This window comes from Petaurus breviceps, unplaced genomic scaffold (assembly GCF_028583685.1).
Source record: "Petaurus breviceps papuanus isolate PSGF00001 unplaced genomic scaffold, PetGlider_PUasm1.0 90383, whole genome shotgun sequence".
Lineage (NCBI taxonomy): Eukaryota > Metazoa > Chordata > Mammalia > Diprotodontia > Petauridae > Petaurus > Petaurus breviceps.
In genome coordinates this window covers 2,193,658-2,219,478 of record NW_027187234.1, presented here as the reverse complement: position 1 = coordinate 2,219,478, position 25,821 = coordinate 2,193,658, and the positions used below count along the sequence as shown (strand labels likewise).

The following is a 25,821-nucleotide window of genomic DNA, read 5'->3' as shown; positions in this document are numbered from 1 at the left end:
GTTGTAGCCATGGAACCATCTGGTACATATGCATCTAACATCAAACATGTTTAGAGATGTGTTTTGGGAAGATTTCTGGGGCAGAAATATGTATTATAGCTATGTAGGCATTGGAGAATACTGAAAGAGGGAGACCAGGCAGGAGGTTATTATGATACTACAGATATGAGGTGATGAGGGCCTGCCCTGGGATGGTGATAGTGGGAATAGAGTGGAGATGAAAGTGGAGAAAGAAATTGAGCAGAAAGCATTCTTAAGGCATTTCCACGCCTTTAGAACTTGTGTAGAATTACCTTTAAAAGCTCCCCCTCCCCCCAAAAAGCAGTGGCATCTGTGCGCCATCTTGCCCACAACGACAACTCCCTGTGTAACGCCCTCCCCTAAGAGTCTGGTCCTGAATTCTTTCAATAGCTGCAGAGTATCTGCGGTTAGACAGGCCTGAACTTCATTTCAGATATCTTGTAAGAATAATAGTGCCCTTTTCCAGACTTCCAGTTGATTCCATTGGCATAGCTTTCATGTTTTCCCTGGAGGTAGAGCGCATTTAGATTAGAATTGTGGCAGCTTCCATACCACCAGGCCCCCTTGAACGTCTCGGCACAATTGGAGGAATATTCATCATTGTCTTGGTCCTTGGTGGTAAATGACTTGTTATTGTGGTAGCCCATTGAATCGCCTGCAGAGATTAGAGTACAACCAAAACTCTTAGTTGTCCAGCTCTGTTCTCCCCCATGATGTTCCAAAAGTATGCAAAGGAAATTAGAGAAATGGGCAGTGAAGTGGCCCTAGGGACACCTGGGTCCCAGCCCTGGCTCTGTCATTGATTAATTGGGTAGCCATTTAACATATCTGGGTAAGAAGAGAGATGAAGAGAGAAGAGAGGAGAGAGAGGAAAGACAGAGAGAGGGAGAGAAATGGCGAGAGATGATAAGAAATGATTTAGAGCTGGGAGGGACCTCAGAGTCTATGTAGTGTTGAACTCTATTTTTAGATAAGGAAACTGAGCTCAGAGTGCTTAATTGACTTGTCCAAGGTTGCATAGGTTATAAACTGCAGAAGTGCAGAGACAGCACTAGAAATTGAGAGTATTAAGAAAAGCTTCGAAGTAATGAGGTATCTGATCTGAATCTTGAAAAAAGATAGAAAAGGCAGAGATGAGGAGCAAGTGCAAGCTAGGCATGGGGCTTGAATGAATATAAAGAGGCAAGAGTTAATATATTGAATTGAGAGATCACCTAGGCTTCCAATTTGGCTGCATTGTAAGGTGTATGATGGCCTAATGTGAAATAAGGAGATCGGAGGCAAACTATAAAGGGCCTTGAATGTTACACTAATGACTTCCCATTTCATGCTGGAGAATGACTTGATCAAATTTGTGTCTGAGGAAGAGTATTTTGGGAATGGTGTGAAGGATGAATAAGGGGAGAGACTGGATGAAGAGAAACCACTTAAGAAGCTATTAAAATAGCCCAGATCAGAGGTGATTAGGGCCTCAGCTAGGGTGGTAGAATTGTAAGTAAAGAGAAGGGGACAGAATTGAGAGATTTTCTAGAAGGTAAGTAAGTAGTTCAGTGGATAGAGTGCTGGGCCTAGAGTCAGAAGAATCTCAGTTCAAATCCAGATCAGACACTTAGTAGCTGTATGACCCTAGGCAAGTCACCTAATCTCTATCTCCTTTTCCTCAACTATAAAATAGAAATAATAGTACCTACTTTTTACAGAATTGTTGTGAGGAACAAATGAAATAACATGGAAAGCGCTTTGCCCAATGCCTGGAACATAGTAGGTGCTTTCTTACTTGTTCCCTTTTCTCTTATAGAACTGACAGGCCTTGGAAACTAACTGCATCAGGGTCGAGAAGAGCAAGAAGATGAAAAGATTTGATTTTGAATCTGGTGCTCTGGAAAGATAGTGGTACTCTTGAGAGAAATAGGAAATCTGGGAGGAAGGCAAGTTTATTGGGTAAGATGAAAAGTTCAAATTCTGGATATGTTGAGTCTGAAGTCCTGGTGGAATATCTTGGTCCATTATGTGGGACTAGAGCTCAGGGGAAGGATTGGGGCTAACTATATAAAAAAGAAGAGACCCAGCTAGCATTTATTAAGCACTTACTACATGCTTCCAAGGGAGGCAGCTTTTTGTATTATCCAGGGTCTTTCTCTGCCCCCAAGTAATCTGTCTCCCATCTTCTTTATCCTACACCTACAACCTTTCGTAGAATTTCTACAAGGCTTCCCCTTGAAGAACCTTTCTCTAGCCAATTCTTTCTAATACATATATATTGTCTAATCATCCCTCTTAGGTTTTCTGGTTCCTGGGGGCTAGACTAGCTGTGTGACCTTTAGAAGCTATTCTAATATGTGAAATCTGCCATTAAGCTTTGTGTTGCCATTATCCCATAACTATGCCAAAGAATGCTTCATATGGACAGTGGAGCCGTCAGTTCCTGAGGGGTAGACACAAGAGCATGTGACCTCCTCATTTTAATAGATCATAACATTACATACCACTGGAATGAATACCTTAGAGATGATCTCATCCAACCCCCTCTTCTTGTAGATGGTGTAATTGAGGCTTGACTTGCCCAAGGTCAGTGATGGAGCAAGTATCAGAACCCAGGGAGAGTCTCTCTTGAGCTGTTTCAGAGAGTATCCAATGGTTTTACATCCTTGGGATTGTACCTAAGTCATAGATTGTAGGGAGGCAGAAAGCTCTGACCATGAAACCAGAAACGGCAGCCAGAGTTGCAGGGGCAAGGTGGTGGAAAAGCAGTGCCTTTTCTTAAGAGACATGTCTTTGTGGGGGACATTTGAATACATGACCCTTCACTTCTTCCCTGGAGTCCACTACCTGTCACAGATACGTGGATAACCTACCTGCATTCCCATCCACAAAGTTTCCTAGAATCAGCTTATATTTCTCTGTCTCTCCTAGAATCTGGAATGATGTGTACTTGGCAAAGAAATAGTTTTGGTCAAAGTCTTGGAGGTCGATTCGGAGTTCGTTGTTTCCTGTTTAGAAAGGGTATGAAATTTTGTTCTATTAGTTAGCTCCTCTTTCCTAAGGATACCTTGCTGCCTCCAAACTGGACTGTCTTTAGAGCTTGAAGTTTCAGCATAGCTGCTTTAATTTATTACATTTCTACTTTCTTTATTCACTTCCTATTGATAGGGCTCCTGGACTTCTCCAACCCCCAGGGCTCTTGTGACAAGTTGCACCTACAAATGTTGTCCCCAGGTTTGTCTATGAGCATGGTCTCTGCCTTTCCTTAGCCTGTCTACCATTTTCACAGTTTGATTTATATTGAGACTGTCAATATTAGGTATTTTCATTCCCCCACTAGTATGTCATCAGTTTTTGATGCCTGTCTATGGTTGTGGACTCACATTTAGAATGTGAATAGTTACATTAATATTTATAGAGAGTCTAGATTTCTATATTTATAGAATGTCTGTGTGAAGGGGAAAAAACCTCATAGAAACAAAACCTGGTATATAGTAGATACTTAATAAATGTTTGTTGAATTGAATTGGACTGAACTGAATTGACTAGAGATCCTTCTAAAGCTAAAGGAGCTAAAGGAATGATCCTCTATTGATAGTCTTCTAGTGTCTGTGACAAAGACGTAGGGAGATACTTTTGAGCAAAGGAGCATTTTCTAGTGGTATCCACATCATACCATGCAGGGATCATCCTGCTCTGTGTATGTGTACTATATCTATAGACCTGGACCCAGAGGAATGTGGGTAGAGATGATGAGATTTTTACTCTGAGTTGTCAGGCGGTGGAGGTTTTCATTTCCCATCCAAAATTCTCCTAGATGACTGCCAAAGCCTCTCTTGTATGCAGCCCAGTCCCGGAAGAAATTCACAGACCCATCAGCTCGTCTTTGGAAAACCTATGGTGGAAGAAGAGGAGGGAATAGAGGTGAATATGTATAGTCTGGAAAACTAAAGATTATGAGTGGATAGAGTATCTATTTTCAAGTGCTTGAAAGGTTGTCATATGGATGAAGCATTAGGATTGTTTTATAGTCATGGGTGGGGAACCCATGACCACATGTGGCCTCGAGGCTATAGGTTCCCCACCCCTGTATATAATCCCAGAATGTAGGATCAGGAGCAATAGGTAGAAGTCACAGAAAGATTTTGCCTCAGTAGAATGTAGCCTGTCTTTGGGAGCACACAGACTTGGCAAAGGGGTGATTTGACTCTGATGTAGGAAGAAGAAGAGACTCAAGAGACAAGTAAGCCAGGAGAGAATAGAGTTGAGATGGTAGCAAGCATCTGGTGAGAGATTTAAGATATGAGACAGTCTATCAAAAAACCTGGAGTGACATTGTATGGTGGTACATGGGGGTCCAGAAAGGCAGCTCAGGGATCTGGAGCTCTGAGGAGGTAAGAATTAGCATAAGAGACCAGGCCTACAGGGGTATGGGGAGAACCATCTGTTGCTTTCAATTTAGATCTTATTTAACTATTATAAAACCCCGTTGCCCAGCCAAAATGCTAAGCTGGGTGCATGTGTTCTTTAAGGATTACAAATAAGAAGAAAATAAGAGAGGAAGTATTCTTGACTTTGAGGAGACAGAAAGTTGAGTCAGCAGCTTGGTCTGGGGACTTGAAGCTATTAGGGCAAAGGAGAACATTGCTAGACCTTGCAAACCTGACATATGGAATTAGATAATCCTGGAAATAAATTAGGAGCCTGTGAAAGTGGCAGGCTGTCAGCAGTGAAGCATGGGTAAGAGAACTTCCCCTTTTCAATTGATGGCCACCATTTTGGAAGGGGTAGGTTTGAAAGCAAGGTCCTTCTCCTTTGAGGGAGGAGAGAGTTGAAAGAAAGTTAGGCTTACACAGATCGGGTGGGGATGGGATATCCCCTTCTTCCAGTACATGGGTAGCTTAGCCTACCTTGCTGGCTATTGACACTTGCTGCCTACAACAACTAGCAAAGAGAGTTCCATAGTTTAATGGGCTGCCTTGGGAGACAATGAATTTCTCCTCATTGAAGATCTTCAGATAGATTCTGGATGCTCACTTGTCTGGGAAATGGTTGAAGAGATTTCTGTTCAGATATTGGTTGGAGTAAATGAAGTCTGAGGTCCTTTCTGATTCCATGATTCTGTGATTATGTTTGGAAGAATGAAATCCCCCCAGGGTCCTCTAGTTAACATGCTCTTTTGTAGACCATATAGTCAGAAGACCTCTCCATCCTGAAGACTTTCCCACTAAACCGTAGGCAATTTCTTCTTGATTTAGTTCGAGACTAGTTCTTCCTGGAGAATAGAAAACTAAGGACCAGACTTAACTGCTTTCAAACACATGATGGTTATTATAAGGAACTCACTGACCAACCCTTCTCCATCTCCCCTGAAGAAAGAATAAGAGGAGATAAAATTTTATTGCTAAGGAAGTCAGGTAAGACCCAAAGGAGATTTTTCCAATGAGAAGTGTTCTTGGATTCAGAAATAGGCAATAGTCTCTATAGCTGTGGAACCTCTTTCCTAACAATACAGAAATACTTCAGGGAGGCCTTATAAGTTAGAAGGAAAGGAAAATGGATTACAGTAGAGGTGTCAAACATGGTGCCTATAGCCACATGTGACCCACAACACTCCCTAGTGTGGCTCAAAACAGATTAAGCTGTAATTGGAAAATATTTAACAAAATAAATAAAAATATAATAAATCATGATAGTGTTAATATGTGGCTTCAAAAGTCAATATGTGAAAAGTTGTTTAAACATATCATTGGGGGAAAAATTTTTTAAATATATGCAATTTAAAAAAGTCAATGTGGTCTTTAGTGTATAGTTTAGTGCCTCCTGCTTCTATTTGAGTTTGACACCACTGGACTACAGGATCAGTGAAGGTCCCATTCCCTCTCTTGGTTTCTAGATTCTATGAATAGCTACTTAGTCAGGAAGGTTAGTGATGAGAAAAGAGGACCTGAGCAGGCTCCTCACAAAGTGTAATTCATTATGGGTGTTGGTTCCCTCCACAGAACTGTAGAATGTCAAAGCTGGAAGTCAAATTCCTTCATTTTAAAGATGGAGAAACAGAGGTATAGAGAAAGGAAGTGATGCGGGACCAGGCCAGCCTGCTCCTGGCGGTAGTCACTCACAGTCCATCCCCCGCCATCGGTGTCCATGTCACACAGCACAGTCAAAGCAGTGCAGTCATAGGGATAGATGGTGTACCAGCCACTCAGGATCTTCCCCTGGGCCAGTAGATCCTTGCAGGTTCTTGGCCCTGGAGAGCGGGGAAATGCCAAGTGATAAAGGAGGTGAATCTAGCTCAGGTTGAAAATGCCTACATGAAACAAGGTGTACCCAAGGCTTTTTCCTTGGTCTGCTTCTTTTTTTTCCCTCTTTCTTTCTCCCTACTGGTCTGGTCCATTCTCATGGCTTCTATGATCACCTCTATTCAGTTGATCCCCAAATCTATGTTTCCAGCCCTAATCTCTCCCCTTGTCTCCAGTCTTATATCTCCAAGTGACTGACTCCCACTGGCACTTCAAAAACATGTTCATACCTGAACTCACCATCTTCCCTCCTAAAGCGGCCCCTCTTTTCAACTTTTCTATTTTTGTTGATGGGGCCATCATTCTCATCTCCCTCACCACTCTGCCTACAATCAGTTGCCAAGTGTTGTCAATTTTGTCTTCTTACATCTCTCAGATTGATCTCTTTTTTTACTCATACAGCTACCACCCTAGTTCAGTACCTCATCTGACTACTGGCCTTCCTGCCTCCTTTCTCTCCTCTCTCTTTTATGCAGCTGCAAAATTTACCTTCTTAGTGCACAGTCTGATTCTGTTGCTCCCATGCTCAAAAACCTTCAGGGGCTTCCTGATGGTCATAAAAAAAATCCAAATTCCTTAGTCTGGTATGTAAGGCCATCTACAATATGGTTCCATTCTACCTTTATTCCACTCTAATTTCTTCACTGTGATTTACTTACTCTGTACCAAACTGACCCTGATCCCCTGCTTCTGTGTGTTTAAGGAGCACACTCCATGCCTGGAGCACACTTCCTGGTGTTAAAACTTTTCTCTGGTAAGACTTGGCCACCTCCATCCTTTATCTCCATATCCTTTACCTGTTGCCTCCATCTTTCTTTTGTCCTTATCCTAGTTTACCTCCTTTCATACTTATTGATGTGCATGTTGTGTTGCTCCTATTAGACTGCAAGTGTCTTGAGGGCAAGGCCTGTGTTGCTTTTTTTTTTTTAAGTTGTAACCTGAAGAGAGGCAGTGTGGCAAAGTGCATAGAGAACTGGCATCTGAGTCAGGTGGTCTTTGTTCTGCCTGTCACATCCTGGCTCTGTGATGCTGGGCAGATCACTTAATGTCTTAGTGTTCTAGCTAACTCTCTAAGACTATGAATGGAAGCAAAATGACAATCTACATTAGAGGAGAGAATTTTCTCTTCCAGGAGTTCATGATAACAGTGAAGTCACAAGTTCAGTCCCTGTCCTGACCTAGATCAGATTGTTCCCCTGGTGTCAGCTACCATATACTCAGACATAGTGTCCAAGACAAAATCATCAGTTCTGAAATTCCAGTCTTATAAACCCAAGCCTACAAAGTGATGGTGAAAGTCATTTCACTTGTCCTTCCTTCTCTCTCCCTCAGGTGTTCTAGAGGCTGATGGAGCTCTGGTGGTCCCTCTCTAGACCCAGGTATCATGGGATGCCCATCTTTCCTGAGCAATGTCCAGAGAGCTGATGCCCTGTCCTTAGAGGGGCTGCTCCCATAGGATTATAGATTTTTACCTGGAAGGGACCAAAAAGTCCACCTAGTCCAATTCCTTCATTCTACAGATGAGGAAAAGGAATCAGAGGAATTAAATGACTTGCCTGAAGTTATACAGGTAAGAAGTGTCAGGTTTGGGCTTTGGATTCATGTTCACTGATTCCAAACTTGGTGTTACCTTTCAGCTGCTTCTCCTGCCATCCAGGGCCACACTTACCATTCTTACACAGCATGTTTTCTAGATCCTTTGCTCCTAGAGATGAAAGGAAAAATGGGGCAAAGTTCAGAGGATCAAACATGATACATGGGGCACAGGGTCCATGTTAGCTCCTTTGATTTCACCCCAAGTATATGTATCAGAAGAAACTGAGAAGGGTATTGACTCTTCCTCTTGGCCTCACCTCTCTTGGTAGTTCTCTATTCCTCAAGAAATCAAGCACAGACCAATACCTTCCAGAGACACCCAGAAGAGATACCTGTTGTGACTCTAGTACATGCAAGATTAATTCTCTCAAATATCTCTTCTTCTTTAAATTCTGATCTTTCTTCCTGCTTTAAATTTTAATTTTTGGTAATTCTTCCATGAGGTAGGTAGGTGGATCAGTGGATAGGGCACTAAGCCTGGAGTTAGGAAGACCCAATTTCAAATCTGGCCTCATATTTACTAGCTGTGTGACTTTGAGCAAACTTAAACCTCTGTTTGCCTTAATCTATTGGAGAAGGAAATGACAAACCACTTTAATATATTTGCCAAGAAAATCTCATGGACAGTATTGGTGTGCTGTGGTCCATAGGGTCATGAAGAGTCAGACACAACTGAACTACTGAACAATTCTTCCATAGAGGATAGGATGCTTCCCGGCCACTTGGGCCCATTTTTAAAATCTGTGACCCTAGTATTCTAAAGAGCCCCATCAGAGGTGCAACTTAATTATGTTGCCTTGGTCTTCTGTTTCAGTTATTCCCTCCTTTCCTTTTAAGAGCTTTAAAAGTACCAGAGAACAGCTGGCCAAGGGTAGGGAGCATAGAGAAGGGAACCGAGGGGAATGATCATTTATATAGAACATATTATATGCCATGAACTGTGCTAAGCACCTTATAAATATCTTCTCTGGTCCTTACAACAACCCTGTGAGGTAGGTGCTGTTGTTACCCTCATTTTACAGTTAAGGAAACTGAAGCAGACAAAGGGTAAGTGACTTGCCCAAGGTCACATAGCTAGGAAGTATCTGAGACTAGATTTGAACTTGGGTTTTCCTAACTCCAGGATCAAAGCCCTGTGCACTGCACCACCTAGCTCCTGGGTCACAATGTCAGGATTGCACATGTGCAGGCAGAAGAGGCCTACAACTTGGAGTCTGGGGAGAAAGGACCCCCTCAAACTAAGAGTATTTTCTTCCTCTTCACACATAGCTCTCCAAACTTGTTATGGGGAATTATGGGGAATATTCTCACCAAAGGAAGATGTCATCCCTGGGGCTCCTTTTTCTCCTGGAAGAGAGAAATCAGTTTTAATTCTTGGCTGTTCTAGAGAAGTTTTTCCGTTCTTGTTGTTCTGGGAAATAATTTTCTTGATGCTGATTATGACCAGTAAGAGTTGCCAACTACACACTTCCCTGGAGTCTGTCCAGTTATGCAATTGGTGATAGGGGGAAATGTAATCCTATCTAACAACCCAGGGGATAAACTGCAATTAAGTCAGGAGAATGAGCTCCCTCCTCCTTTCCTCTTGATACTCTTGTATTGGCTACAGCTTTAGTATGTATTGGCTTAGTCATGTATTGGCTATAGCTATAGACTTATTCCCTGGGACTGTATTAAGTATAGAGCAGCACTTTGTATGTTGTTGTTTGTTCCTTATTCTCAAAGAAGGAGATGTCATGACTTGAAAATGAATGGAATTTAAGTGAGGGAGGGCTGTGCAAAGTTACCAGTCTCACTCTTTCCTCTGGAGCCATTTGGGTCCAATGGCAAGATATAGATCAGAATGACTGGAGATGGCCCTGGATGCAGTGAGAAACCTTGGACTTTTTAAGCTAAGGTTTTTCCCAGGTCTTAGTTTGTTTGAGGCAAAACCCATTCAGCCAGTAAGGCTAGGTAGAAATGAGGCAAATAATGGCCTTTTTTACCAAGTATATAATATGATATGATATAATGTCAGGTTGGGAGGGGAAGAATCTCAGGGTTTCTGACCAAAACAGAAATACTCACTCACTCTGAGCAATCAGAAGACAAAAAAAATAACCAAGTGAGGCTTGGGCTGGGACCCATTACTGGTCAATCAATGAGAGCCAGAATGATTTGGGTTTAAGGCATGGTTCATAAAAAATCTAACCTGTATGCCCCAAGATATCTTGCTAGGTTCCAGTAATCAAAATTTGCATTCCTTTGGGCAGAGTGTCCTAGGTAAGGGTATGATACCCTATGTGGACAGAGGAAGAGGAGGGAGGAAGAGAGGGAAGGAAGAAAGAAAGAAGGAAGGAAAGAGAAAGAAAGAAAGAAAGAAAGAAAAGGAAAGAAAGGAAAGAAGGAAAGAAAGAAGGAAAGAAGGAAAGAGAAAGAAGGAAAGAAAGAAATAAAGAAGGAAAGAAAGAAAGAAAGAAAGAAAGAAAGAAAGAAAGAAAGAAAGAAAGAAAGAAAGAAAGAAAGAGTGAGTGTTGCTCAACTGGAACTGGCCAGTTGGGTCCCCAGTGGGGCAGTTGCTACTACTCACAGGTTGTTGTTTGTTCTTTTTCTCAAAGAGGACCATGACATCAGGAGGGAGATATCATGACTTGCAAGTGAATTAGATTTAAATGAGGGAGGTCTGTACAAAATCACCAGTGTTATTCTCTCTTCTGGAACCATTGGGTCCAATGGCAAGACATAGATCAAGGACAGCTGGAGATGGTTCTTGATGCAGTGGGAAACCTTGACCTTTTTAAGCTAAGGTCTTTCCCAGGTCTCAGTTTGTCAGAGATGATGCCTGTTCAGTGACTAAGTCTAGGTAAAGATTAGTCAAAGAATGTTAATAGATAGATGGATGGATGGATAGATAGATAGATAGATAGATAGATGGATAGATAAAATCTGGAAGGAGAAGACCCTCAGGGTTTTTGGCCAAAACAGAAATAGTTGCTATCTATACTCACTCTGAGCCATCAGAATCCAAACAATGACCAAGTGAGGCTTGGACTGGGACATATTATTCACCAGTAAATGAGAGCCAGAGTGGTTTGGGTTTAAGGCATAGCCCATAAAAAGAAATTCAGCCCATAAACCCCAGTGGTTAAGGGTATGATTCCCTGTGTGGAAAGAGAAAGGAGGTGGGGGGGAGGGAGGGAAGGAAGGAGGAAAGGGAACTTTGTATATAAAACAGATATGGAGGGATACTTTAAAAAAATTGTAGAAAGATAATTTTAGAGCTGGATGTGGGTTCTCAAGTTAAAGTCAAGCCCAGAAGTATAATCTTGGCCTAGATGCCAGTGACATGAAGAGGTTGAGACTCAACCAGTGGGTTCTGGCTGACTTCATTGGCAGACCATAGGCAAGTATATCAGTTAACTGTTCATTGCCTTAGATATTGAGAATATCTAAGGACATTTTGTGCTTCTTTTCTATCCATTTGTGTAAGGTTTTGTCCCCTTTTAGACACTGGCATTGCTGATTGAAAGGGAGTATGAGTTGAATATGAAAAACACTAAGAAAGCAGCCAGATGAGACCACTTATCTTGGGCAAAGACAACCTCAGTACCTTGTTTCCCAGATGCTCACTTGCATGTGATCAATGAGAGAACTTTAGAGTTATTTAAAAAAAATTTTTTTTTTTAAAGCAATCGGGGTTAGGTAACTTGCTCAAGGTTACATGGCCGGTTATTTCTGGGTGTGGTGCTAAGTATCTGCTCCCGGATTTGATCCCCAGGTCATCGTGACACTGGAGCCGATGCTCTTACTCGCTGAGCCACCTGGCCACCCCTAAACTTTAGAGTTATTAACTGGAGAACGCTGAACCCCAGAATTCTTTGTAATTATTGGGTAAATGTGAGATTTAGGGTTAAACTTGTTTATGGCTTAGCCTGAGGGGATGAGGATTTAGTAAGTATACTGGTTAATCACATAAGTTAGAAGAAGTCTCTCACTGAGGGTATCCAGCTCTGAAACAGTTGATCAGTTAATAAGCATTTATTAGGCATCTATGATATGCCAGGAACTATGCTAATTGCTACAAATACAAAGAATGATGAAAAAGCAGTCCCTTTTCTTAAGGAACTCACAATCAATCAGGAGACGAAAATATACAAACAAACGTATAAATGGGAAGGAATGAAAAGAGAGTAAGCATTAGAATTAAGGAGGGCTAGGAAAAGCTTCTCTTAGTAGAGGGCATTTTATTTGGGACTTGAAGGAAAAGGCAGAGATGAGGAGGGAGAGAGAACATTCCAGGAATGAGGTTCAGCCAATGAAAATGCTCAGAGCCAAAAGATGGAATGTCTTGTTTGTGGAATAGCAAGGAGCCCAGTGTCACTGGATCAAAGAATACTCTGTGTGTGTGTGTGTGTGTGTGTGTGTGTGAGAGAGAGAGAGAGAGAGAGAGAGAGAGAGAGAGAGAGAGAGAGAGGGAGGGAGGGAGAGATGGGCCTTGAATGCCAAACAGAGGATTTTGTATTTGATCCTGGAGGTGATAGAAAGTTTATTGAGTCTATTAAGTAGAGGGGTGACATAGTTGGACCTTAGCTTTAGAAAAATTGCTTTCTTGACTGAATTAACAGTGTGCTGGAGTGAGTGGAAACTTGAGGCAAATAGTCCAGGTGTTAGGTGATGAAGGCCTGCCCTTGAATGATAGCAATGTCAGAGGAGAGAGCAGGGCACAAATGAGAGATGTTATAAAGATGAAATTGACAGGCTTTGGCAACTGATTGGATATGGGGAATGAGAGATACCGTGTTTCCCCGATAATAAGACACAGTCTTATTAATTTTTTTGGAAAGAAAAACACCAGAGGGCTTATTTTCAGGGGAGGGCTTATGTTGTCCTGCCTCAGCTCTCCTCCTCGGCACTGCTCTCAATGGCGCCAGCAAGCAAATCACTGGGGAAGAACAGGATGACGTGCTCACTGCTGCAGCTCTGATTGGGGGGGGAGGGGGGTGCATACAGAGGGTACCGTAATGTAGCGTGTAGCGCAGGGGATCACCTTCACTACAGTAGCAATCTCAATAGGGCTTATTTTAGAGGAATCTTACACAGTAAGGGGAGGGCTTATTTTCGGGATAGGTCTTATTATCGGGGAAACACGGTAGTAGAGAGTCTAGAATGATTGCCAGCCTGAGGGACTGAGAAGACAGTGGTCCCCTTGACACCACTGACAGGGAAGTTTGAAAAGGGCAAAGGTTTAGGGGGGAAAGATAATGAGTTCCATTTTGGACATATTAGGTTTAAAATATTCTTCTGAACATCCAGTTTGAAGTGTCTGAAAGGCAGTTAGAGATGTGGGATTGGAAGTCAGCAGAGAGATTGGAGTAGGAAGTGTTGATTTGAGAATCATCAGCATAGAAATAGTAATTAAATCCATGGGATCACCAAGGGAAGTAGTATAGAGGGAGAAGAGAAGAGGACCCAGGACAGAACCCTCAGGGAGATATGTGGTTAAAGGGCGTGATCTCTAGGGGTAGTGAGCAAAGGAGACTGAGAAATGGTCAGACAGGTAGGAGAAAAACCAGGAGAAAGTGGTGTCCTGAAAACCTGGAGAGAAGAGAGTATCAAGGAAGAGTGATTAATAGTGTCAATGGCTACAGGGAGGTCAAAGAGAATGAGAAAAGGCCATTGGATTTGGGAAGGAAGACTGATCTAAGGGAAGACCCCAGAACCTGATGGAAGAGAGGCTATATGCTTTTCTCTCCTGACATTGCCAAGGAGGTGAAAACCCTTCAGGGCCCAACCAAGGGAACAGATCTGGATAATTTCTGTAAATCTCAGGTTAAGGTTTTTTGCCCTTTCTGAAGGAGTGCAACACTGCCCCAGAAGCCAAGAGGCACATCCTAGCAGAATAGTGGGGGGCCCTTTAGTTGTGGAGCAGCTTAGCTTAGAAGCAGAGCCATGTGTCCAACACATCTGCCACATCTATCAATGAGCCATTGTGAGGACAGATGCTGAGAAAAAGATATTGATGACAACATTTCCAGAGTTCTAAGTTGCCTTGGCCTCATGTTTTTGCTACAGGTATGCCTCACTACCAAGTTACTTTAAATTTGAATTCACTTCCTATAGATACTACATGTATTTGAGGGAGACTACATCCCAGGTTATTGAGTGGAATATTATGTAATTATTGTTCTTACTTTGCCTTTTGAGTAAATGCATTTGTTAATTGTGCCATCTGGGAAGTATACTGGTGGGGGCTTGGGAGCAATAGTAGTAAGACTACACCTCAGTACATTCCCTATCTTCTCATCATCTACCATTCTCAAGGTTACTACTAGAACCATAAGAATAGTTTTTTTTTACTCTTTTTTGGAGGGGGGGAGGGCAGGGTAATTGGGATTAAGTGACTTGCCCAAGGTCACATGGCTAGTGTTAAGTGTCTGAGGTAGGATTTGAACTCAGGTCCTCCTGACTCCAGGGCCAGTACTCTATTCACTGCTCCACCTAGCCGCCCCCATAAGAATATTTATAATAGCTGCCCCTCTGAGGACCCAACCTGCTTATGTGGGTGAGATTAGAGGAGTGAACCAACACAGAGTATTATATATATGTATATATGTATACATACATATATATTACTATATATATATATATATATATATATATATATATATATATACACACATCTATTTGTGCACCTGAATTATCTCCTTAACTCCTTGAAAGGCCTATGCCTTATTTACCGGTATATCCTCAGTCTATTAAATTCAATTGCATTGAGATGGTTTAATTTTAGCCCTTTCTGGAGGCAGAAGATAGACTTTATGATCTCTTAGGGTTACTACCAGGATTCTGTTCGTTTATATTTCAGAAATAATATAAGTAGAGTGGATCTCATTCTAGGGTCCCTTCTTGCTTGATTCTTCTCCTATAATGTCTTGGTTCTCTATTCTCTGTATCCACCAACATCTGTGTGCCCAGGAAAGGAATTATAGCAGTCCATCAACCTTTTAGCTTTGACTCCATAAAAACCAAACATACACTGGGGTCTTGGACAGAAATCTAAAGTATAATCACTGGGTCTGGTACTCCTGACCTGTTCTTCCAGCCCAGGGGGAGTTCTCCACTGGAGGAAGCTGCATTTATTAGGTATTGTGATAACTCAGCAATACTTGTGTGAGTATGTGTGTGAGTGTGCACACATGTATGTACACATGTACATGCTCAATGTCTTTTGGGAGTGTGTTTAATTATAGCACTTTTCCTCTTTAAATAATAGATATATCTCAGCAAAGAAGGCTGTAAAGGGAATTTCTAAAAAGAGAGTACCATTTTCCCTTCAACTTTCATTATAAAGTTGGAGATTCTTCTGCACAGAAAAAAATCTCCAGAAACTGAGTTGTAAATGCTTGGAGAGTAAAGGACTAAGTTGGTGATCTGTAGCACCATGACATAATGGGTGTTGTACTTAGATCAGGGGTGTCAAACTCAAGAAAGAGGGGTGACTAATATGTACATAAAGATCTTTGTGGGTCACTTATTGAATCAGTTTTAAAATTAATATTATTTGTGTTATATTGTGTTTTAATTTATTTTGTTAAATATTTCCCAATTACATTTTAATCTGTTTTGGGCAGTATTTGAGTGTGTTGTGAGCTGTGTGCTTGACACCTCTGCTGAAGTTGATCAGAATTGCTATGTAGTTCCTGGAAAAGCTTTAATTTTCCTATCATCATACTATCCTTTCTGGAGACTAGCATCTCTTTTGTACCAGGAGCCCTCATTTTCTCCTTTGGTCTGGATATTCGTAACTGGACTCCAAACTCTTTTATAACTCTACCATTTAATGAAGAGGAATCTATGGATGCCTGGCAGAGCTACGTAGCAATACCTCACTTTACCAGTAGGTGTCATGCTCTCATATAATGTAATAATCTTCAATTGGAAACCTTTGATTCTGGAAACATATCAATTCCCTACTTTTTCAGGGATGAGGGTTTGACAAAATGCAAAAGAAGATGCCATATTTGTACTTCCTTTTAAAAAGTTCTCCCCTTCCAGATCCAGAAAAATCAGGCAACAACTCACTCTGGGATTGGAGCAAAATAAATTCTCCCCTTGACTTTACCAAATTTTTCCTTTTTAGTGATATACAGATCAGCCCTTCCATTTACATCTTAAGGCATTTTGCTAGCAGTTAGTCCAGTGCTTCACACAAATAAGTCACTTAGTAAGTGGGTGATGAATTGCAATAGAGGCAGGTACTGGAGAGCCTCTGTTATTAGCTGTATATCAAAGATGCTGAGGCATTGTCCTCTCTTACCTTTGCTTCCCATTGGGCCAGCTTTGCCTGGGTTTCCTGGAGGACCTGCAAATACAAGGATGAAAGATTAGGTCCTTTTAGGATAAAGATGAGACTCCTGACTACCACTTAAATGGGGTAGGAAGGGGCAGCCTTAGCTATTCTGGACCCAAGGATGAAGATCATGGCTGCCCTTAGCCTAGTTTGAATCCAAGGACAGAAGTGGAAATAGGGATGGAGATAGGAGAGCTCTGCAGAATTAGGCTTATTGGGCTCTGGGGGAGAGGTGGGGAAAAGGACACAAAGAGAGATTTTTAAAAATCTCATTTCTCTTCTATTCCTTTTTCTTTTCTCCCTCCTATTCCCTCCCTTTCTTCCCAGTTTCTCTCCCTTTATTTCTTTTTCTTCTCCCCTCCCTGATAAAGGATCTTCCAGGGCAACCACATACCTCTCTCTCCAGCAATGCCAGCTTCTCCTTTGGCTCCTGGGGCTCCAGGAACTCCTGAGCACCCTTGGATTATGAAGACCTTCCCTGAGGATTCTAGATCTGTCACCTTCACTGCTGAAATATACAATAAGGGCCTACACTTAGGTTGAGAGGCCCAAGAAGCTGATGCCTTCTTCTTCAGATGGTAGAAGCAGCAAAAAAGATTCTGCCTGAAATAACTGTAATTCTTAGCCTCAAATGATCACATTACACATGTGTCTCCAACAGGGGAAAAATGAGTAAATACATGATTCATGGTAATGTTTTTAATGTTACTATTTTTAAAAAAGCTATTATTTATTTATTTGTTCATAGCTCTATCTATCCATCCATCTATCTGTCTGTCTGTCTGTCTGTCTAATTATCTTTGAGCAAAAATTACCTGAATCAAAATTGTGAGGAAAGGAAAACCTTGACTGAATTTCATTTTAACCGCAAATTTTACAAAGTTTATTTATCTGTACCATTCACTTAACATACATTTATTAAAGGCCTACTATCTTTGTTATCCTAGTAAGTAGAAACTTTAGATCAAATAAACAAGTATTAGAGTTGACAACTGACTATAAGCAAGATCCTCTGCAATTGTTCATCTTTCAGTGACACCTATAGAGACAACAGGTGACCTTCCTTTATACAATAAAAAATTGTGCATATAAGGGATTATATCATATACACACAAAAGAAGCCTGTTATTAAGAGTCTTGTGGGGAATTACTTTACAAAGTGAAGGATCCTTCTGTAAAATAACTGAGCAGGAGGACAGGGTGTTTCTATCCCTGTTTGATCTTTTCAGTGAGCCTGGATTTTTGTGAATTGGGAATTTTTACCTGCATGGTGACACTGACCTCATCAACAACCTTTAGAGTCAACTTCAAGTCTTGCAGACTGTCAGCTGAGCCCCATGAAACTCTTCAGACCCACTAATATCTTTACTGGCAGCACTACTCCTGGGCTTTCTGATCTGGGGAGCCAAGAGAGGTCCCTGGGACATGGGGGAGTTTTACCTGTTCCTTGTTGTAAAGAGGAGATAAAGACTCATCGATCATTCCTGGTGGCTCTTCCTGAAGGAAAATTGTCCTTGGAAGTTAAATATAGTTGTAAAAGAATTACCCTTGCTTACCTGGGCATGAGTTTTCAGCCTGGCACAGAATGGTGAGGACCCAGAAGAATCCTCCCAGGGATAGCTGAACTGACCTCTTCATGTTTGGGGGTTCCTCTTGTGTGTCTAGTGCTCTTTCTATGTCAAGAGTTATAGCCTCTGAGCACGAGGATTAACTCCTCCCTGATTTCTTAGTCCTGCCCACTTGCCAGCTGGTTTTCCTACCCTGCTTAGCTATCTCCATTCCATTTAGATGAGAAATTCTTCAAGTTATTAGCCCTTGAACTTGGACAGCCTGGAAGTCAAGGGTGATGAGAGTTGTGTTTTGTTAGAGTGAGTGGACTGACCTTTTAGATCCAGTGAGATAAATAAGGGAGTAAGACATCTATAAAGTGTAGAGGAAAGCCTTCTTTGGGCTTTCTGAATCCTCAGTTTCTATCTCCTTTATGTGTTGTCTTTGACCATTATGATGTAAGCTTCTTGAGGGTAGGCACTATCTTTTTTTGTTTTGTTTTGTTTTGACTTGTATTTATATTCCCAAAATTAAACACAGTGTTTTTCACAAAGTGCTTAATAAATGTGCACACTCTCTCCAGGCATATACATATATGCATTTATATATTTAATATATTTACATATATATGTATATATATATTTGTATGTGTGTCTTTTCTTGGTCCTAAACTTCTGCATTATTTGACTCTGTTCATCACCTTCTTCTGGATTCTCTATCCTCATTAGGTTTTCATGACACTTCCCTCTCTGGATTCTCCTCCTATTTGTCTATTCTTTCTCAGTGTCTTTTACTGATTCTTCATTCATGTCATGCTAACTAAACATGAGCATCTCACAAGCCTCTACCCTGAGCTCTTTTCCTTTTTCTCTCTCTATGTCAGAGATTCTTAGCCTTTTCTGTGTCATGGACACCTTTGGTAGTCTGGTGAAGCCTATGAACCCCTTCTTAAAATGTTTTTAAAGGCATAAAATACATAGAATTACAAAGGAAATATATTGAAATGCATTTGTCAAAATAATAAAATGATAACAATAATAAACCCAAGTTCACATATACCAGATTAAGAAGCTCCACTCTATACTTTCTCTTGCTTTATTTATCTCATCAACTCCCATGGATTCAGTTATCAATTTGTGTAGATGATTTCCCATCTTTATCTTTAGCCAGAGTCTGTCTCCTGAGTTATGGTCATATATCACCATATGTTTCCTGGACAGCTCCAATTGGACATCTCCTATGATGCACCTCACCATTGTGTGTGTGTCTTTTCTTGGTCCTAAACTTCTGTATTATTTGACTCTGTTCATCACCTTCTTCTGGATTCTCTATCCTTATTAGGTGTTAGGTGCATACTATGATGTACCTCACCATTGTGTGTGTGTCTTTTCTTGGTCCTAAACTTCCGTATTATTTGACTCTGTTCATCACCTTCTTCTGGATTCTCTATCCTTATTAGGTGTTAGGTGCATACTATGATGCACCTCACCGTGTCTGAAACAGAACTCTTTATTCTTCCTCCCCAACCCTTCTCTCTTCCCAGGTCACCTATTACTGTAGAGGAAGTACTATCCTCCTCACAAACTTAGTGCCATCCTCAGCTCTTCCATCACACTCATTCCATACATCTAATCGGTTGCCAAATCTAGTCATTTTTATCTTCACTATATCACGTGTATACATTGCCTTCCCTACACTCATACAGCCACCACTCTTATTACCTCCCTCTTTAAAAAAAAAACTTTGTTACCAAAATAATTAATTGTTACTTCTTTTCTGGACTATTACAATAGCTTTCTAATGGGTCTCCCTGTCTCAAGTCTCCCTTCTATATTCTATCTTCCACTCAGTTTCCAGGACAGTTTTTTCTAAAACATAGGTCCAATAAAGTTCCCTGCCCCTTCACTTCATTCTCTACGATGATTTCCTATGGAACTTTATTACTTCTAGCATCAAATATAAACTCCTCGCTTGGTATTTAAGGCTTTTCATAACCTGACCCTATCCCACCTTTCTAATATTCTTAAACTTTTCTCCACCATCTCTAGGTTCCAGCAATGCTGGTTCACTTGTAGTTCCTTGACCATGACACTCCATCTCCTCTCTCCTTGCCTTGCACTAGCTATCCTCAAGGCTAGAATGTCCTACCCCTTCCTCTCTCCCCACCCTTACCTTCACTGACTTCAATTCAAGACAGCTGCTCTAATTCCCGTCCACACCCCCCCCCCCCAACACACACACTTCAGGAGGTTTTCCTTAGTTCTCCCAGTTGCTAACACCTTTTCCTCAGAGTGACTTCCATTTCCTCCATACACATTCCATTTCCTCCCTTCCACATTGTGGGGATTAGGGGTATGCCCCCCCTCCATATCCTGCCCCGGGACCCGGAAAATCTGTATATAATTTTTTGGCCCTCCCTTTGTATCAGAGAAGAAGTCTGAATTATTATGATATCAGAAGATAAAATATGTTGATATAAAATACTATAACATATATTTTATGCATTTCTAAGTTTCTAAACTTTTTCTGTGTCATCTACTGGCTTTTGTGCATCATTTGTAGCTTCTGCAAAGCTTCCCCCAAATTCTCACTTAACTTCTTATGCTGACCTTTGATAAATCTAAACTGTGACGGGGAAAGTCATGATGTGGAGGGGATAACTGTATATATTTGTATATACTAAGTTGTTTCCATGTTTTCTCCCCCATTAAACTGTGAGCTCCTTGAAGGCAGGGACTGTTTTTGCCTTTTCCTTGAATCTCCAGTGCTTAACAGAGTGCCTGGCATGGAATAAGCACTCAGCAAATGCTTGCTGACTGACTGACTGACTCAGCACTATGGGATAGCACTATGGCTGATAAAACTAGGGGATTTCCTAAATCCAAGATGGTGGGTGCCACTTTTCTTGGAAGGGGGGTCCCTCCCAGAACGGGGTGGAGGGTACAGGGTGAAGGGGTGAAGGGTCATTGGGTAATGGGGACAGGCTAGAGGTCATGTTCTGGGTAAAGGGTAGAGGATGTTGGGTGATGGGGACAGGCTAGGGATCATGTTCTGGGTAAAGGGTGTGGGGACCTGTACCATAACCCCAGGACTGATCCTTGTACATAGATGATATACAGAATGCTAATTCAGGAAGTCGGGGGTTAGGGAACTATACCTTGGGCAATATGCAAGACCATGCCTTAATCTGTTTCAAGCTATTACAGGGTGTAGGATACAGACAAAGACAAATATAAAGGGGCTTAATAGTGGGCTTCAAATCAGGTGGCATGTGATTTGGGTTTGGGCACAACACCACCTCCAGTCATCCTGATCTATATTTTGCCACTGGGCCCAGATGACTCTAGAGGAGAAAGTGAGGCTGGTGACTTTGCACAGATCTACCTCATTTAAATCCAACTTACTTGCAAGTCACAGTATCACCTTCCTGATATTATGGTCCTCTTCAGGAACTAAGGACACACAACAACAACCTGGTTTACAATTTTTCTCTCCTTCCCAGCTTCTGCCCTCATTCTTTGGGACTTCAACATACATATTGACTTTCCTACTCACTTCCCAGGACCTGCTTACTTACTCCTCCATTCCACATCAGCCCCACACAAAGATGGTCATATCCTTGATCTTGGCATCACTCACAAACGCACCAGCTCAATGTTCAAGAATTCCAAAATATCCTTATCTGACCATCATCTATTGGCTTTCCACCTCTCCTTCTGCCTTCCTTTACTGAACCCTACTCCTCTTGCCACTGTGATGTCTAAACCCTTCATCCTGCAGTTGTCTCCCGGGTCATTTCCCTTGCACGGCTACTCTCTCCTCTTCCCCCCATCTTGACCTCTTGGCGAACCAGTTCAGTTCTCTATTTTTCTCTTCTCTGGAGTCCCTGGGCCCCTTATCATATCACTGATATTGTACCCTGACAAGCCTCAACACTGGATCATTCCTGCCATCTGCTGCCTTTGCTCCTATACACATGCTGTTGAATAAAAAGAGGAAATCATACAATTGTTTTGACTGAGTCTACTATAAATCTATGTCATATAACTCCAACTGGGACCTTACTGCTGCTAGGCAATCCTATTATACTAACCTTGTGAACTCACTATCCCACTCTCCACAGCAGCTCTTCCAAACCTTTTCATCCCTCTCAAACCTCCTGTGTCTCCCTCATTTGAGAGAACCTTGAGAACTGAGAACCTTGCTTCATATTGTATAGAAAAAATCAAGGCCATTCACTGTGAATTCCCTCTTCTCTCCTTTTAATCTCATGTCATCCAGATAAGTTCTGCCACTGTCTCATATTGAAAGATAGAAGTTTTTTAAAGGACTATCAAACCCAACCAAAGGATTTTGTATTTTATCCTAGAGACAAAGGGGGAGCCACTGGAATAGATCTTCATGAGCCGAGGAGTAACATGGTCAGAGTTGTGCTCTATGAACACCATTTTGGAAACTGCGGCGGATGATCTGAAAAGATATAAAGACAACCGAAAAAGTCCAAGGAAGATTGGGAGTGAGGGTGTATTGCAATGGTCCAGGTATGAAAGAAGAGGGCCTAGACTATGGTGGTGGTCCTGTGAGTTACAGAAAACTGACAGATGTGAGATACAAGAAGACTTGGCTACTAATTAGATATAAGGGGTGAGAAAGAGGTAGGCCATAAGGATGACTGACTCTAAGGTTGTAAATAATGTATTTAACTCCATTATGGAGGGGTACTGACTTTTTTTTTTCTATTTAGCAAATGCAAGTAATTATTATGGAGAAGATAGGTATGCTTGGCTACAATAAATTAAAAATATTTATAAAACAAAAAAAAATTAAAAGAAAGAGGATTGGGAAAGAATATTTACAGCAAATATGAACTATTTTTTGCACTTAATAGTATTTTATTTTTTTCCTGATTATGTGTAAACATAGTTTTCAGCATTCATTTTTGTAAGATTTTGAGTTCCAAATCTTTTCCCTCTCTCCTTTCCCTTCCCCCTCCCCAAGACAGCAAGCAATCTGCTATAGGTTACACATGTACAATCATGTTAAACATATTTCCACATTAGTCATGTTGTGAAAGAATAATCAGAAGAAAAGGGAAAAAGCACGAGAAAGAAAAAACTACAACAAAAAAGTAGATAGTATGCTTCAATCTGCATTCAGACTCCATAGTTCTTTCTCTGGATGTGGATAGCATTTTCTTTCACGAGTCTTTTGGAAATGTCTTGGATCACTGTGCTACTGAGAAGTTAAATCTGCCATAGCAATGTCACTGTGTACAATATTCTCCTGATTCTGCTCACTTCACTCAGAAATATGATAGATTTTTAAAACATTATTATCTAAAATATATAACGAATTGTTAGATATTAACAAAAGTAGAAGCTCCCATTTACAATGGATAAGTGGGTAGAAAAAAGTTTTGAAAAGAGACAAATTATTAGTAATTTTGTAATATTAGTGCTGCTTAACTTTATTATCAATCAAAATATGCAAAATAATCTTTACATAATTGGAAAAAACAAGATGCTATCAAATGGAAAAATATGCAAAATAAAATAGCTATGAGGTTTCATTGAACATCTACCAAATTGGCAAAAAAATAATTAAAATCAACAAAATTCTATGCTGACAGGGCTATAGAAGAACCAGAATAGTCATTCATTACTGGTAGAACTGCAAACTTGTAGAATTTCTAGAAGAAGAGCAGTCTGGTAACATGGAGTAAACATTTTTAAAAAGTCATGCCCTCTGACCTGCTAATTCCATTGTTGTGAATTTATCATGAAAATATTGTCAAAACAGCACCCCCCCAAACTTAAAGAATGTTCATAGTTGCATTAGTTATAATGGAAAAAAAAACCCCAAACCCTGCACATACACATAAAAGCCTAGAAACACCCTAAATATCCAAAAACAAGGTTAAAAGCTAAATAAATTATGGTAAAATTATGCAATAATATTTTTGTTTGGGTGAGTGGAGGGGGCTGGACCTGTGATTTTCTCTCAATCAGTCAATAAATAAATATATATATATATATTATCATCTAAAAGGTTTTAATTGGGATGAAATAAAAAAATTTACATAAATAACAAGCCCTATTTTCTGTCTCATTCTTTTTATTCAGCTCTACCCTTTTCTAGATTACCCTCCCCCACTCCCTACTTACAACTCTAGGGTGAGTCCCTCGGGGATCCACTGCTTCAGGTTCAAGGTAGATTGTGGGACTACACTTCTAAACCTATAGTTCTCAAGCAGGACTGATGCATTCACTTTTAATAGTCAACGAGTTGATAGAATTAGCTCAAAGCAAAGACATTTCCTAATGTGGCATAATAAAAGAATAGCAATGCAACATCTCCCCCATAAACTTTATGTCCTCTCTCCCACAAATATACATGGTATCAGTGGGAAAAGTGGAACCAGAGAGTTCACAAGTGGAGAGAGAGGCACACATACTTAGAGAACATAAACGTCAAGACAATTCACACCTCCAGCATTACAGGACCCTGATATCTTTTCCTTCTTGTCTGAAGCCTTGTGCAGGTTGCTTTATTGGGCCCCCTCCACAGCTTAAATGGATGCCACAGCTGCACTTCCTGGAAGGATTGGCTTCCTACTAGGTGTAGTGACTCCCCTTTCTACTAGGCAAGTTGCTCCAAAGGAACAAGATGCTATTGCTAAATTGGGGCGGAGGGGGCAGTGGGAAAGGGAAATCCTCATTCTGTCTTTCTTATGCTTCTTCTCCCTCCCCCATTCTGGGAGAGGTACAGAGAAGCTCTCTAGGGCAGGAGTGGGTTCTTCCCACATGATGGCTCTTTTGTCAACTCCCTCACCAGAAATAGATGATTCTCTCCTCAGAATGTGCCCATACTTTTAAAGGCCACCAGTGGTAGGGGTACTCCTTCACCCAGATAGTGACTAGCCACCCTAAAATTCCATCAGGTTGGCTAAGGAATTTCTTCATACCTCCTGGGAGTAAAGAAGTATCACTTAGCACAGTGCCTCATGCATTGTAAGAGTTTAATAAATACTTTGTTGAATGATTGACTCTTTTCTTTTTTTTTCAAATGCTTTATTAAATTCTGATTTACATCATTCATTTCCTCCAAATTTTGAGTTACAAATTTTCTCCCCATTTTTCCCCTACCCACCGCCCCAAAATAGCAGTCCCATAGGATATCCCCTCCTCCAATCTGCTCTTTCCCATTTTTTTCTCCCATACCCCTATTATTTTCCTCAGTCAGGCTGTTGACTCTCATTTCATAATTTTCTTGCATTGTTCTCATTTCTCTTTCTAATTTTTCCTCCACTTCTCTTATCTGCTTCTTAAGGTCCTCTGTGGCCTGTAACCAGCTCGTATTTTCCTTTGAAGCTTTTGGTGCAGGAGTTCTGACTTCACTGTCTTCCTCCTGTTCCATGCTTTGCTCCTTTTTGTCCCCAAAATAGGAGTGTAATGTTGGAATCACCAGACAGGGGAGCTTTTGTCCCAAATGCTGGGGTTTTCTCAGCTGCCAGAGGTATTAGATGGGTGCCCTCTCTGAGGTCTCCACACAAGCTCTGGCAAGCTGGACACACACCCCAGGACCTCCATCCTAGACTGCAATCCAGATCCAAGCAGGTTAAAGCAAGAGCGATTACCCCTCAGACTGGTGCTTGGTCCCCTTACACTCTGCAGGCCAGGAGCTGAAGCTGCCATGTGGCGCTGGCTAGCTGTGCACGCCCCCCCCCCCCCCCCCGGGCAAAAGCCATGCACTCCCACTTACTGGGTCCCAAAGTCCAAACTGCACTGACCTCTCACTTTGTCCTTCGAATCTAAGTGTTGATAAATCTGGAAACAGCCACAGCTGACGCTGATCTGGAGTCCCTCCAGCCTGCGGCTGGTCAGGCCTGCCCTGGGGCTAAAGCCTCTGCGTGGGCCGATTCCTGCCAGCCTGCTGGGCTGTCCTCAGTGGGAGATTAGCTTCTCTGTGTCATTTTGTGGGTTCTGCAGCTCCAAAGTTTGTTTAGAGTCCCCTCAGTCAATAAATATTTATTAAGCAACTACG

At 41.4% G+C, this 25,821-nt stretch overlaps 1 protein-coding gene and 1 long non-coding RNA gene across 8 annotated transcripts in view; one reads left to right on the top strand and one right to left on the bottom strand.

The window, feature by feature from the left end:
- Positions 1-23,821, top strand: part of LOC138177285 (uncharacterized) — a 60,279-nt gene extending 36,458 nt beyond the window's left edge. For 6 of the 7 annotated variants that reach the window (XR_011172464.1, XR_011172469.1, XR_011172465.1 and 3 more), the window contains exons 4-5: positions 7,638-7,875; positions 22,148-23,821. This is a non-coding gene — a long non-coding RNA (uncharacterized lncRNA). Of the gene's footprint in view, positions 1-1,819; positions 1,963-7,637; positions 7,876-22,147 lie in introns of all 7 variants that reach the window. The other variant, XR_011172470.1, reaches the window with a different exon arrangement.
- LOC138177282 (ficolin-2-like) lies at positions 429-17,868 on the bottom strand. Its single transcript, XM_069108388.1, has 7 exons — positions 17,787-17,868; positions 16,625-16,738; positions 16,177-16,242; positions 6,126-6,256; positions 3,769-3,898; positions 2,877-3,011; positions 429-676 (listed from the first exon to the last, which is right to left on the bottom strand). The coding sequence occupies exons 1-7, from the start codon at positions 17,866-17,868 to the stop codon at positions 429-431; spliced, it is 906 nt and encodes a 301-aa protein (XP_068964489.1).
- Positions 23,822-25,821: the final 2,000 nt, after the last annotated feature.

Excerpts from the sequence above, each read along its gene's own strand:
- LOC138177282 (XM_069108388.1), bottom strand. The coding sequence starts at position 17,868 with ATGAAGAGGTCAGTTCAGCTATCCCTGGGAGGATTCTTCTGGGTCCTC. Across the intron at positions 6,257-16,176 it reads TAAGAGAGGACAATGCCTCA|CAGGGCCAAGAACCTGCAAG; the intron begins GCATCTTTGATA and ends TTCCCCGCTCTC. Across the intron at positions 3,012-3,768 it reads CCACCGCCTGACAACTCAGA|GAAACAACGAACTCCGAATC; the intron begins GTAAAAATCTCA and ends CTTTCTAAACAG.